General features: G+C 54.4%; 1 protein-coding gene across 5 annotated transcripts in view; it reads right to left on the bottom strand.

Moving 5' to 3' along the window:
• Positions 1–3,936: 3,936 nt before the first annotated feature.
• ATP2A3 (ATPase sarcoplasmic/endoplasmic reticulum Ca2+ transporting 3) overlaps positions 3,937–13,716 on the bottom strand; it is a 35,484-nt gene continuing 25,704 nt past the window's right edge. For 2 of the 5 annotated variants that reach the window (XM_045889675.3, XM_064583689.1), the window contains 4 exons: positions 10,206–10,339; positions 9,621–9,738; positions 9,022–9,139; positions 3,937–6,176 (listed from right to left, as the gene is read on the bottom strand). In XM_045889675.3, the coding sequence (XP_045745631.1) occupies positions 6,157–6,176; positions 9,022–9,139; positions 9,621–9,738; positions 10,206–10,339 (390 nt within the window). In that variant the 3' untranslated portion in view covers positions 3,937–6,156. Of the gene's footprint in view, positions 6,177–7,547; positions 8,394–8,611; positions 8,700–9,021; positions 9,140–9,620; positions 9,739–10,205; positions 10,340–13,716 lie in introns of those variants that run through there. The other 3 variants (XM_045889677.3, XM_045889678.3, XM_045889676.3) reach the window with 3 other exon arrangements.

Genomic DNA, 13,716 nt, shown 5'->3' with positions numbered 1-13,716 from the left:
TAAGGTACAGACCCTCTGCAGCCCCTGTCTTCAACCACAACCCAGGGCCTGAATGCAAGGGCCCCAGGGGAATGGGGATGGGGCAGAGGTCTCATGTTTGCTTTTGGGGCCCTAGAGCTGGAGGCCTCCCCTGACCCAATGCCTTGTTTTGCAGATGAAGAAATGAACTCAGAGAGGAGAAATGAATTGCCCAAGCTCACCCTGGGCTATACTGGAGGCCTCAGCTTGAAGCAGGAAGGCCTCCCTGGCTGGCCCTCAACCCAGGCCAGGTGTCCTTGGGGCTTCCTCTGGAGATGGGAGATGGAGGCTGGGTTTCCCCCCGGGGTGTGGGGAACTCCCCTGCAGTCCAAGGTGCCTCACTCTGAAGGCTGATAGGAGTCTTCTTCCTGGCAGGCCTTTAGCTGGGCAATTGCTCTAGGCAGGGAGCCAGGCTTCCAGGGCTGGAAATCCCAGCTGCCTGTCCGAGTAGAGGTGCTTTCTGGGCAGCAAGGGCCCCCACAGAGGGCAGGCCCATGGCCCCTTCCAGCACCCTAGGCCAGTTCCCCCCTCTCAAACAGATCATTCTCACCAATCTCAGGCTCAACTGTCTGTCCAACACCACCTTCCAGAGGGGCAGGTCAGAACCATGTCCTGGGCTTTTCTAAGGAAAAAAAATCCAGAGATGCTGGGAGCCAGACCTGTGGGTATCATGTCTCCTTGGCCTGGTCCTGATCCCAGACCAAAGGGCCTATTCCCTTCCCAGGTGATCCCATGGTTCTTGGAATAGCAGGTCCCAGGACATGAATTGCTTGCAATCGAGAGTGGGGGTGGATGCTGACACTCTACAGGAGCCATCTTTGTGCCCCACTCCACCCATGATCCCTGGACATTCAGGAGGGTAGCAGGCACCAGGTGAAGTGGGGAGAGAGGAGGAAGGAGAGGGAAAGAAGTCAGGCAGTCTCTAAGCTGCACCTGCCCTTTTCCTACCATCACCATGACCTCCACTACCTCCTCCTCACTCCCTCTCCCCATCTCCAAGGAGCCAGCCTTGCTGACAGACAGAGGGACTAATGGACAGATGGCGTCCTTTGCCTGGCTAAATTTAGCAGCCAGTGGAGTGCAGAGGGGGCCTATGCCCATCCTGAAGGCCAGCCCAGGTCCTCAAGGGGTTCGGCACAAGGCTCCGATGGGTCTCCTTAGCTACTCAGACACCCTTGCCAGGAGCACACGCCTGTGCTCCTGTTACAGCCTCAGTTCTGACCCTGACACTTAGAAAACAGACTGTCATGGGGGACTATCTCATTTGGGGTTGTCATATCCAAAGCATGCCCAAAATAAAAAGAAATAAAAGCAATTACATTTATCTTCCCAATTACAAATCTTTTTTGCTAATAATTTTGCCAGAGTAAGACAGACAGTTGATAGGACTAATGCCTCTTTCACTGGCTCTCAAATGCATCTTTCCAAATAAATAAATAAATAAATAAATAAATAAATAAATAAATAAATAAAATGCATCTTTCCATCTAGGTCTATGCTTTCCCGCCTTGCCCCAACTACAGCATCCCCAGGAACAGACACCTGTGATTGCTCTAGGCATTGTGGAGTGGGGGGCAGAGATGGGCAGGGCAGGGGTCAGAGTTTACAGGGGACACAGTGCTTTCACATTCAGGAAATTTTTTTTTTTTTAATTTTTTTATTGTTACGTTACAACAGATTTTTTTTTAAACAGCCCCATGAGGTAGGTACTGGAACCCCCATTTTACAGATAGGGAAACTGAGGCTCTAGAAATTGAGTGCCTTGCCCAAGTAGCTCCCACGTCTAGCGGCTGGAGAGGAGGCTCCCCAAAGCCTGAGGGACTGGCCCAGAGCCCACCCCAAGACTCCAGCACTTGAGAGCTGCCAGACCTGCCTTATAAGCCCAAAGGCCGAGTGGCCAGCTCCGGCGTTGGGCCAGACCTTGTAGGGAGACAAGGCAGTGCTGCCAAGCCCTCAGCCCCAGGACAACCTCCTCTGCCTGGCTAAATTTAGCAGTTCTGTGGAGTGTGGAGGGGGCCTGTGTCCATCCTGGAGGCCAGCCCAGGCCCTCAAGGGGGTTGGCACAGACTCCAAGAGGTCTCCTTAGCCATTCAGTGTCCCAAGGTTGCAGGGATGACACCTCTGCTTGCCGAGTTCAGTCCAGTCCCCTACCCTGGGTCTGTCAGTGTCCCAGGGCTCCCTCAATGCCACTCAGCCCCTTAGATCCTGGCTAGAATCTGGGCCAGCCTAACAGAGATTGTCAAAGGGAGGTTGTGGGGGCAGCATCCATAGGGAAGCCACAGCAGGGGTCCTCAGGGTTGGTTTCTCCCCTTGCCCAGACCTTGCACTGCTCCTCTGGCCTCTTCTAACCACCCCACCCCAATGATGAGCTCTTTCTCCCTAGCATCCGAGGTATCACAACCCCCTGGTTCTCCTCCATCCTTTTGGGACATTTCCTCTTGGTCCCCATCCTCTTCCTGCCCCTGGAATGTGGGACTCCTTGGGGCTGACCTAGGTCCCTGCCCCTCAAACTCTGAGTACCCCTTGGGAGGCTAGTCTCCTTGCCTCCTGATGCTGCTGAAACCTCTACACCCACATGGTAGCCACATGCCCACCCACCTCCTCTGGCTCCTACCTTTCTTTTCTTCTAAATCAAACTGTATTGAGGTATAATTGACATACCATTTTAGGCACACAGTTTGATGAGTTTTGACAAATGCATGCAACCCCCCCATCATCTGTCACCCTAGAATGTCCCCAACCTGCTCTTTTGCTGGCAACCCTCCCCAACCCTAGCCCCAGGCAATCACTGATCTGTTTTGCCTTTTCTAGAACTTCATGGAGGTGGAACTGCACAATACGAGCTTCTTTTACTCAGCACAAGGGTTTAAGCTTCATCCATGTTGTTGCATATATGAGTAGTCTGCTCCTTTTTATGGCTGGGGAGCATTCTGTTGTATGGACAAACCACAGCCTGTTGTCCGTCCCTTGTTGATGGTTATTTGGGTTGCTTCCAGTTTGAGGCTATGATGAGTAAAGCTGCCATGGACTGTTGGCTTCAGTTCTTTGTGTGGGCATTAGGTCTTCATTTCCTGAGTTTGCCCTTCCATTTCTCCCCGTCTCTCCTACCCCTCTGTGGGGTACAGTGTGGGAGGCCTGGGGAGCACAACCTGGGCCAATGGAGGGGGCAGGGTGAGGCCTTGGGCATTTTGGCAGTGGCCATCCCTGAGCCAGGGAGAAGTGTGCCGGGGCTTGCCCTGGAATTCCCTCTGGGGTGAGTGGCTGTGAGGTAGGAAACCTCTGTTTCCCTTGGCTGCTCCATCTTGACCTGTCAGGCTCCATGCTGTGGGCTGGCAGGGCTGGACTTATGCAGGCCGGGCCATGAGCTCCAGCAGCTGATGGAGCCCTCCATGCCCGTCTGATGGGAGTACTGAAGCTGGCCTGTCTCCTCGTCAAGCCCTCCATGCCCGTCTTAGCTCCATGTTCTGTCTGTCTGCCATGATGAAGCCAGCTAGACAGTCAGGCTTTCCAAGAGCTTTGGGGTCTTCATCTGTAAAATGGAGCCCTAACCCCTGCCTGGCCCATCTCAAGGAGCCGGTTGGGCACCCAGGGAGCTGAGGCGTACAGAATGGTTTTGGGATCTGAGAGGTCTAACTGATGGACCATGCAGAAGGAAGAATCCTTCTGCCCGTCCTTGGCTCCCACTGTGAACTATGCACCAAATCTTGCCCTTCCCCGAAATAAAACCCGGGAGCTCCTAAGGGTGGGTTGTGTCTCTTCCAGTCATGGCTGGCTTCATGGATGTGTGACCCATGCAGCTGCACAGAACCCCATGCCCAGAAAGGCCCTCCATTTCGTTTTCATACTCTGCTGTCGCTGCTTTGAAACTCCTAATTCTTTTTTTTTTAAAGATTTTATTTATTTATTTGAGAGAGAATGAGATAGAGAGAGCATGAGAGGGGGGAGAGTCAGAGGGAGAAGCAGACTCCCCGCTGAGCAGGGAGCCTGATGCGGGACTCGATCCCGGGACTCCAGGATCACGACCTGAGCCAAAGGCAGTCGCTTAACCAACTGAGCCACCCAGGCGCCCCAGAAACTCCTAATTCTTAAACAAGGGCTCCACATTTTCATTTTGTACTGAGCCCCACAAATTACATAGTCAGTCCTGTCCCTGGCCCTGTGGGCAGGGCCTGATTTCCCTTCCCAGGGCAGCTGGGCAGAGGATTAGAGACAGAAACTTCTTGAGTGAATCTTCTCTCCAGAGGAAGAAAATGAGGGAGATGGGGACACACAGCTATTCCCTCCACAGAGCCCCTGCTCCCAGAGAGCAGAGCCACCTGGGTGAGTCAGAAGTTAGTATCAAGCAGCCTCTCAAAGGTCCCTGGACAACGTGAGCTGAGAGAAGCCTTGGGGAGGAGCCCTGGAGCTGGGCTTAGGAGGGCAAGAAGTCGATGGCATCCTGGGGTTCAAGGAGGGGAAGGAAAGAGCGAGAAACCTCAGGGAGAGATGCAGGACCCATGGAATAGTCAGGGCTGGAGGCCCATGGTATTCAGGCTCCAGGCCTAGCCCTGCCTCAGGCCAAGTCATGAACCCCTGCCAGCCTGTTTCCTCAGTGATGACATTGGAATCTTAACATGTGCAAAGGGCTTTGAACACGTACACAAACTATCAAGTGCGGTCCCTGTGAGCAGAGTCATGCATTTGCCATTTGGGAGAGGGTCAGGAAATCAGTGTCTCTCCTGGGTCCTGTCTCAGAGGAAGACAGCAACCCCTGCGGGAACCGCAGACCTTGGCTCAAGGTTCCTGACGTGAGTGGGTGTGGGTGGTGGGAGCCCAGGTGGACACCACATGGGCAGATGGTGGAACCGCTCTCTAGGAAATCAGACAGACCGTCCTCTTTTGCCCCAGGCACTCAACCTTTATTTCTCTACCAACTGCATGTCAACAGATGGGTATAGCGCCCTGCCACCCTCCCCCACCTCCAGGTCTGCCAATCCACCGGCAGGAAAGAAGCGGAGAATCTCTGTGGGCTGGTGCCCAGGGGAGCCCTGCCCAACTCTGCTTGGGTAAGAGGCCACAGTACCTGGAGCCCTAATTTTTGCCAAAGGGGCAAAAGCGGAGTTAAAAGAACATTTATGTCCATCAAATACTCCTTTCCCATCATCCGACATGATCCAACACACATTCCTCCAGCAAGGAGGGAGGGAGAGGAAGTGCCCTTGGGTAACTAGCCATTCTTATTGACATCCTTTCGGCTCATGGGTATGTGGGGTTGGGGGCAAAGAGTGAGGCCAAGAGTCTAGGGGACTCAGAATCACCCAGCTGCACAGACTGTGGGATGGTGCACACAGGGTTGGGCTGAAAGGGCACAGTGATCGGGTACACACGGATGTCTGGGGTCTTAGGCCCCAGGGACATGAAGGGCAAATCCGGCCTGAGCTTGGCAGACTGGGCAGCACCGAGAGAGACTTGGCATGTCTCATTTGCTTAGGACAGGGAAATCTGAATCTGGGGGCACCCAGAGCAAGGCAGGCAAGCCAGCTGTCTCCTGGGAAGGGGATCCTTGCCCAGCCCCCTTCCCCTACTACCATGTCCCTCTCTCTGACCCTTCAACCCCCTGTACCTACAAACAGTAAGAGGCTCAAGCCCTCATGATTCCTCTGTTTTATGGAAACAAAGTGGAGGGGGTTACCTGCCCTTGCTGTGCACAGCTGGGCCCAGATGTTTCCCCCACTTCACCCCCTGTCTGACCAGGCCCCAGACCAGTCACTAAGCAAGAGTTCCTCCATGAATGTAGAGGCACCAGTCACCAAGTAAATGCCCAGCCTCCAAGCAAGGGGGGTGCCTGCTCCAGAATGTGCTCATGGATTTGGGGGGTAGAGGGCTCTGCATGTCTGGATGTGCTGCCAGCTCCCTGGCTTCTGGGCAGATCCCTCCCAAGCTGCAGCTCCTGGGGTAGAGCTTCATAGCTGAACTTCCCAGGAGAGTCCCCGAGACATGAATTAGAGAGCCCTCATGTGTACAGAAGCAGGGACAGAGACTCTTGGCAGGGCCCAGTGACCAAGCGATGAGTGTGATGGCGGTGTGGAGAGTCGGGGTGAAGGCCTGGGCATCATCAGTCTGAGGTACACACTGGAGACTCCACCCTGTTCCCGGCGTTCACTTCTGGTCCTTCTCTTCTGGAAGAAAAACCCAAGAGTACGCCAAGAGGTGTATGTGTGACAGTGCACATCCACACTGGTTCCTTCCAGCTCCTTCCATCCTCCATTTCTCCTGGGACAGCTGCATTCTCCCACAGCATTCATCAGGGGATCCCCAGTTCCACTGTGTCTCCTGATGCAGCCCCACATATCCAGCTGCTGCCAGACACAGTTCTCAGATGCCCCCCGGGCCTCCTTCACTCCCCATGTTCTATCAACAACGCCAGCCCAGCCCGGGGCATATTTTGCTCTTGATTTTCAGTTTGGGAAACAACTCTCCAGAAACTGGTGGCATCAACTCTTCCTGTCATCCCCTTGGGTGGCTCTCCATTGCCTTCAGCCTAAAGGCAAGCCCACCTCGTATCCCGGACTCTCCCAGATCTGTCCCCACTCAGTTTCTCCAGGCCTCCGCTCCCCTCGGTCTGGCCCGCTGGCCTCTCTGCCTGACAGCTGCTCAGCCATACCTGGGTACAGCCAGGAGATGGGGCAAGAGGACCCCCACCCCCACCCCCTCGCCTACCCCCTGGGGCTGACCGGGCATCTGCAATTCTCCCCAGGACACATTCCCTCATAAATCACAGGGAAGCTACAAGCATCAAGCCTCAGCAAAACTTCCCTAAAAGGCCACCAGGCTGGCTTGGGAATGTAGCAGGGTCCCCTCTCTCACCCCCGCCCCATCCGGCTTTAGGAGGCCCGAGGGACTACAGCCACACAGGGCAGAGCTGTTTGGCTTGCAGCGGGCACACACCAGTCCACCTCTCCCATGTGGCCACAGATGCCCAGCCCAAGTCTTTCCTGTGGGCCCCACAGCCACTCCCTACAGCAGGGTACCACCCTTTCAAGCCAAGCCTCACCAGGACCACAGTCAACATCTCAGGTTCCTGGTGGAGGTGAGGTGTTGCCCAGAACCAGCTCACCCTGGGCTGGACTCAGTGTCTCCCCTCAGACCAGCTCAACACAGCTCATCAGCCTCCCCGCCTTGCCCCTCCCATCTGTCCTCCATGGTTACCCCAGTCCCCTCCATGCTTCCACCCTTCTCTGGCTCCCACTGCCATGAGGATAATGTCCAGGGTCCTTAACTTGGCATTCGAGGCCCTTTCCGCACTCTAGCCTTACCTCTCTCCCCTGCACTCTGAGCCCCAGCCCCACGAGACGGCAAACCATGCTAGCCTAGCTCTCTCTCCACCAAGTTCCATCCTCCCCTTTCAAACCTCTGCTCAGACCTTGCCTCTTCTAGAATTCACCTCCAACCCTGGCCCAGCAGGGATTGCTCCCTCCCTAGCCCTTCCAACCTGTCCCATCCTGTTAGGGGCACCATCCAGCAGCCAGGACTGAACAGTGCCCCTAACAGGATGGCTTTTCCCCGTTGGCTAAGAAATTTTCTAAGTTTTCTCAAGAAAATTTGCCGAGCCCCTTGGCTGTTGTGGCTGCTAGGGAAGGCTCTCAAGGAAGACAGAGAAGCTGCCCGCGCTGCCAACGAGGCCTGACCTCGCAGGTGAGTTAGTGTGATCAAGGTTGGCCAGTGGATTTCCTCGTAGACCACCCCTGTGCTTCAGCCAGAAATGGGGAGGCCCTGGGCTCCCGAGGATGGAATTTTAGATCTATTTCACCTTCTTCAGCTCCCTAGGAGTAAGCACAGTGGGTGGGTCAGAAAGAACCATACAGGGGGCAGAAGGCCTTGTCTTGCTCCCTGCTACCTCAACCACACGCTCCAACAAGGCCTTGCTGTGGCCGAGCACCTAGCCCCGCCCTCAGGTGAGCCCCGCTGTGTGTGTGTCCGGTATGGACAGACCCGTGGTGGGCCAGCTTCTTCAGGGGGAGGAGGCCAACTTGTTTTGGCCTCTTTAATAAGACAAAATGTTTGCACTGCCCAGGAGGACTGGCCAGCGTGGGAGATAGGAGCCGATTGATTGCCTTGGCCCCTACGGAATGACAAGCACGTGATCTATTTATAGCCCCCCAACTCCAGGCTCCCTCCCCTGAGACTGGGACACATTCCTGCCGGAGATGGCCCTCAAGGACCCAGCTGCTCCCGTGCAGGCTTTGGCCATTGCTGGGCCTAATCCAGACCCTCCACAGCAGCCCAGCCATGGGGCTACTGCCTTGGCTCACACTCCCGGGAACAGGGAGTTTTTTGCCCCCACTTCTTCCCTCTCTAAGCAGCTCTGACAGGGAGAAGAGGCAGCCTCCCTTGCCCTTGGGAGGTTTAGAATCCCCCACACTCTGAGGCTCCTCCGGCAGCAGAGGCCGGCAGATGGATGCTATGCCCCAGCCCACTCCTCTACACACTGCCCTCAACCCTGCCTCTGCCATTGTCCCTCCTTTCCTGGATTAAGGCAGACCCAGAGCTGTGAGCTCAGAAACTGAGAATCCCCTCTTCCACCCTCCTACTAGGTGACACCAAAGAGGCCAACCCAGTGTGGTCTAGGGTCCCGGAGGTGGTCAGTAGCTGCCCACTCCACGCCCGGGAAACTGTCCTGCGCACGCCTGCATAAAGACAGGCTGGGTTCAGAGAAGTCCGAGACCAAGGCCCAAAGGAGGGTACAGTGGGCCTGGCCATGCAGGGTTGATGGCGAGTGAGGAGAGGGAGGGAACATGGCTCTGAGCAGTGCTCTTGGCCCTGCAGCATAAGGCCCTGCAGGTACCACAGGCCACAGCCACCAGAACAGAGCCCCTTCTCGTCCTCCACTTGGAGATCCAAGAATACTGCTTTTTCTGTACAGACAGGGAGGCTGCAGCCTGGGAAGAGAGGCAGGCAGGGAGGTGGGCAGGGAAGCAGGCTAGAGGCAAGCAGGGTGGGGAGGGTCTGGAGCTCCCCACTCACCATCCATGTGGTTCCGGGACAGGTACTTGAGGGCTTCATCAAGCAGGATGACAGGCAGAGATATCTGGAGCACCACCACCCACTGGCGCCCGCTCAGTGGGGTCACCTGGAAAATAAGCTAGGGAGCGGGGAGCTGTGGTTAAAGCTGTGCCCCCACCATCTAGCTGCTTCATACACCTGGGCTACCACGGACTCTTCGTGAGCAAGGTCCCGCCTCCAGATCTTTGTCTACCCTGGTTCCTCTGCCAGAAGAGCCTGCCCTCCCCTGCCCTCTCACAATGACCAAATCATCTTGGTCCCGTTTGAGAAATGGGAGGGATTCTGTACTGGGGAGGAACATAGTCTCCTCCTTGCCCTGGCCTTGGGAGATTCCCCACAGCAAGAGGCCTTATCTGCACCTCTTCAGTCCCCTAAGTCTGAGGGTTCCCAAAGCACAAGCTGTTTGTACCAAGCACTTTCAGATCTCCCCACTCCCAGGCTGCCAGGCAGTTTCCACAGCAAAAGGGCCCAGAGAGGCCCAGTGCCCAACCCAGGGCCAGACCGTTGCAGGAGGGTTTGGACCCTGTCACAGAAGAGGACTGGGCAGGGCAGAAACTCACGGGCAGGGGTGGTACCAATAGGATGAGGAAGTGCAGCGCCATGGACATGGCCACAGCGGCCAGCAGCCAAGGGTTCAGCCAGGGCGGCATCCGCAGCAGCGACTGGTTCTCCGACACGCTGCCAAGGGCACAGAGTACTCAGCACAGGCCCTGCTGTGGGCACCTCCACCCGTGTGGCCTGGGCCTCAGCATTTCCCTAATTGGGCCGACAGGCTGGAGCGCTCTGGGAGGCCAGTGGAGCCAGGAGGGGCGTGTCACAGTTACTTGCTCAGCACTAGTGGCCTGTCCTAGGGCTTGGACGCCCCTTCTCTGTCCCTCAGACCCACTCTTGGCCCCTCTATTTATTCAGGCCCCAGTCGTGGCCCTCTTTGTTCCCTAGATCTCAATTCTGGCCCCACTTCCTCTCAAAACCCACTTTGGGACCCTTCTGACACTTAGGTCCTAATCCCAAACCCCCTGATCCTCAGACCACAATCCTGGGTATCTCTGACCCCAAATCTGGGCCCTGACTGACTCTCAGCCGCCACACTCAGGCCTCATCCCCCATCTCTCAACCCCAGCTCCAGGACCCTCTGCCCAGCCCACCTGTTGAGGGCATTGCACATTTCAATGGTCACCAGCACAGACAAGGCCATGGTTGTGGGAAAGCGTGACTCGAAGACCTCGCAGTCAATGTCAGCAAAGAGTGGGTTGTCCTTGGAGCACTTCAGGAAGTTCCTCTGAGGGTACAAGGTTGGGTGGGGCAGGGTGGGAGAGAACAGTGGTCAGGGGAGGGGCCGGTGCGTGGGAAGAGGGAAGCCTCACTCCATCCTCCGCCCACATCTGAGGACATGACACAACCGCTGGGCAAAGTGCTGCCATGCGGTGGGCCCAAGGAGGGGCACCCAGCCAGGATGGGGTCAGAGGGGCGACGCTGTGCTGGAGGAAAAGGCAGGCCATCCTGGGGCAGAGCTATGGAGGGACAGAGCGAGAGCAGCTAGCATTGCGATGGGGAGGACAGAAGAGCGCCCTGGGATCAGAGGGAGGATGCGGGCTTTACCCTGAGTGTGCGTGGGTGCCCTGAATATCGGAGCTGCCAGAGTGGGGGCGGTGATTTACTGAGACCACAGAATAAGTAAATGCTGATGAAAACCGATCAGCCAAATTGTTTGAACAGAATTCACCTTTGGTGGGCAAAGGCTGCATGTACCCTGATCACTGCTATTAAATAAGATTCCACACATATCTCCCTGCATTCCTGCCACTGAAACTGAGCTCTACCAGCTCACGTTTTGCTTACAACATGGACTAATGAATTGCTAGGTGTGGGCTTACTACACGGCTTCCTCATAATTAAGGAAAAGATCTCAGGGCTCTCTCTAGGGGATGTGGCTGTTGGCCCTGTAGTCCCAGGGGAGAGTTTGCTTCCTGTTCACAGACTTTGCTTACAGATTCTGCTGAGATAAGATGCTGAGCTGAGGACATGCATGAGAACCTCTACCCTGCTCTCTTCCACAACACTGGGATGAGTGTGAACGTTCATCACAGTTAGACAGCTTCCTTCTCCAATAACATAAATTTGTTCTCTGGAATATCATCTGAACACAGAGATCTTTTAAGCTCAAGTTGTTTAAAAGCTGGATCCACATGATGTAAAAATAACCCTCAAAGAGAAATCTATAAAATGACAGGCTCTCTGAGCTCCTGTCCCGTAAATAGATCCGTTTTCCCACACTGCATAAATACGGGCAAGGTGACTGTTAGCCAGAAGGGGCCGCTAGCACTTTCCTCTTCTCTCTCAGGCAGGATGAAAAATTCTAAAAGACTATGGCTTGGCTAGATTTCTTATTTCAACAAAGAGGTGAAGATTCTTATCTCATTTAAATCAACAGTGGCATTTTCTCCAAAAATCAAGCACCAGTATTTGGGACAAGTGCATGTTTTTATTTGGCAACGTCCTAAAATTTTATTCCACCTGGAGAACAAGAGAACCAAGTGCCTCTTCCTGTTGTACCACTATGGTCAGGCCCCGCTTTTCCAGATCTTAATGACCTATGCATCCATGTGCATACAAATGTAGTGTACACACCTCCTACTCAAGCATGTGCAAGCCTAGAGCCTTATGCATGTGCAGAGGGGAAAATAGACAAACAGAGTCACATCCCGATGTTTCAATAGATAAATGCCCTGCCCAGTTCAGACCTTCTGGGTTTTACCAGTGTGCATCTGCCACACGCGTGCATTATGCCCCAGGTCGTGAGTCATAGTATGGCCTCGTGAATCGTTTATTAGAAGGTACTCAGGGCAGGCGCCTGGATGGCTCAGTTGGTTAAGTGACTGCCTTCAGCTCAGGTCATGATCCTGGAGTCCCTGGATCGAGTCCCGCATCAGGCTCCCTGCTCGGCAGGGAGTCTGCTTCTCCCTCTGACCCTCCCCCCTCTCATGTGCTTGCTCTCTCTCATTCTCTCTCTCTCTCAAATAAATAAATAAAATCTTAAAAAATAATAATAATAAAATAAAATAAAAAGAAGGTACTCAGGGCTGGAACTTCTGTCTCATAGGTTCATTGTGAGCCTTGTTGGGGTGGGGGCTTGTTTTCTCTGGGTGATGCCACTGCTCTGCCTACTCCTTCCCTTTGCCTCCCTGGCTATTTCCTCTTTACCTTATCCTGCAAGGCCTCCTCTGTGTTTCACTAATTTAATTAATACTTACACAACTCTTACTATGTGCCAGATGTTGGTCTAAGCGCTTTACAAGAATTGACTCCAAGTTAATCCTCCTGACCGCCTTATGAGGGCTGAGGCAAGGACAATTATTACCCATTTTATAGATGAGGACACTAATAGAGAGGCTAAGTAGCCTGTCCAAAGTTACACAGCCAGTGTGTGGCCAGAACTAGGGTGTGGACCCAGGCAGCCTGGGTCCAGGCTCCATGCTCTGTGCTCTTAACCACTCTGCTGCCTTTTGACAGCTTCCTTCAGGAACCAAGGGCGGTTCTAGGCAGCTCTGCTGAAATTCCAACAACCAAAGCTGAAAGCTCTACCTTAGGTCTAACCCTAGACCACCTCCAAGTCCCACAGCCACCGGTATTTTTTCTGCTGAAGCTTCTCACCTTCAAACGTGACTGCCCACTTCCGTGTTCTTCCCAGGTCTTCGCAGAGCCTTTGCCTGCTTGGTGACTGGCACACAGTCGATGCTTAATAGTCATTTTTTGACCAGATGGATAAATGAGAAATGGAATGACCTGAAGACAGTTGGGAAGGTGGCACCAATGGGACTGGGGACTAACTAGTAGTGGGCATGGGGTATGCGCCTACCATGACCCCCACGGGTCTGGCATGGGTGACCAGGTCGGCTGTAGAACTGAGATGGGGATGAAGGAAAGGGATGATTTGGGGAAAGGTGATAGATTTTATTTTGGTAAGTGCAGTGGGCCTGTGGGACATCCCAGAGGAGATATCCGGCTGGATATATGGGACTGGGCTCAGAAGAAAGATCGGGATGGGGGTGGGGTATCCTGGGAGATTTGAGATCTATAGATAAAGCAGGGTAACAGAGACAGTGCTGAAGAAGGCAGAGGCAGGATGGTTAGCATGCCCTTGCGCTGCACCTTGCTGCTCCCATAGGAGCTAACTGAGCAGAGGTGCCTGAGGCTGGCCTGAACTTTCTGCCAAGGGCTGGGGGGCACCAGCCTTTGGGATGAGAGCCTGGGCCTGTGCTCTGCACTGCTGTCAGAAAGGAGAGCCCACGTGCTGGAGGGCTGGTGGGTACCAGGAAAGTGTCCCTGAGCTGACTGTACCTAGATGTAAATACTGTGATAAGGCCCAAAATCACAGAGTCTCCCAGGGAGGACAGCCAGTGACAGGGCAAAGGGTCAGGTCCCTCCTTTGAGCTCTTCTATCCACAAGAAGGTAACGAAGGCAGGTACACTCAGGGGAAGAAGATCCTAAATCCCTGCAGCTCTCAGCTTTAAATGAAAAATCCACAACTGGCTTTGCTAGATTTGCTGCGAAGGTTCTTTGAAGCAAAAGAGATACCCAGATAGGGGCGCCTGGGTGGCGCAGTCAGTTAAGCATCCAACTCAGTTTTGGCTCAGGTTGTGATCTCAGCGTTGTGA

The sequence above is a fragment of the Mirounga angustirostris genome, unplaced genomic scaffold, assembly GCF_029215605.1.
Source record: "Mirounga angustirostris isolate CCGP_5_RB_7025 unplaced genomic scaffold, mMirAng1.0.hap1 SCAF_17, whole genome shotgun sequence".
Lineage (NCBI taxonomy): Eukaryota > Metazoa > Chordata > Mammalia > Carnivora > Phocidae > Mirounga > Mirounga angustirostris.
This window is presented reverse-complemented; position numbering and strand designations above follow the sequence as displayed.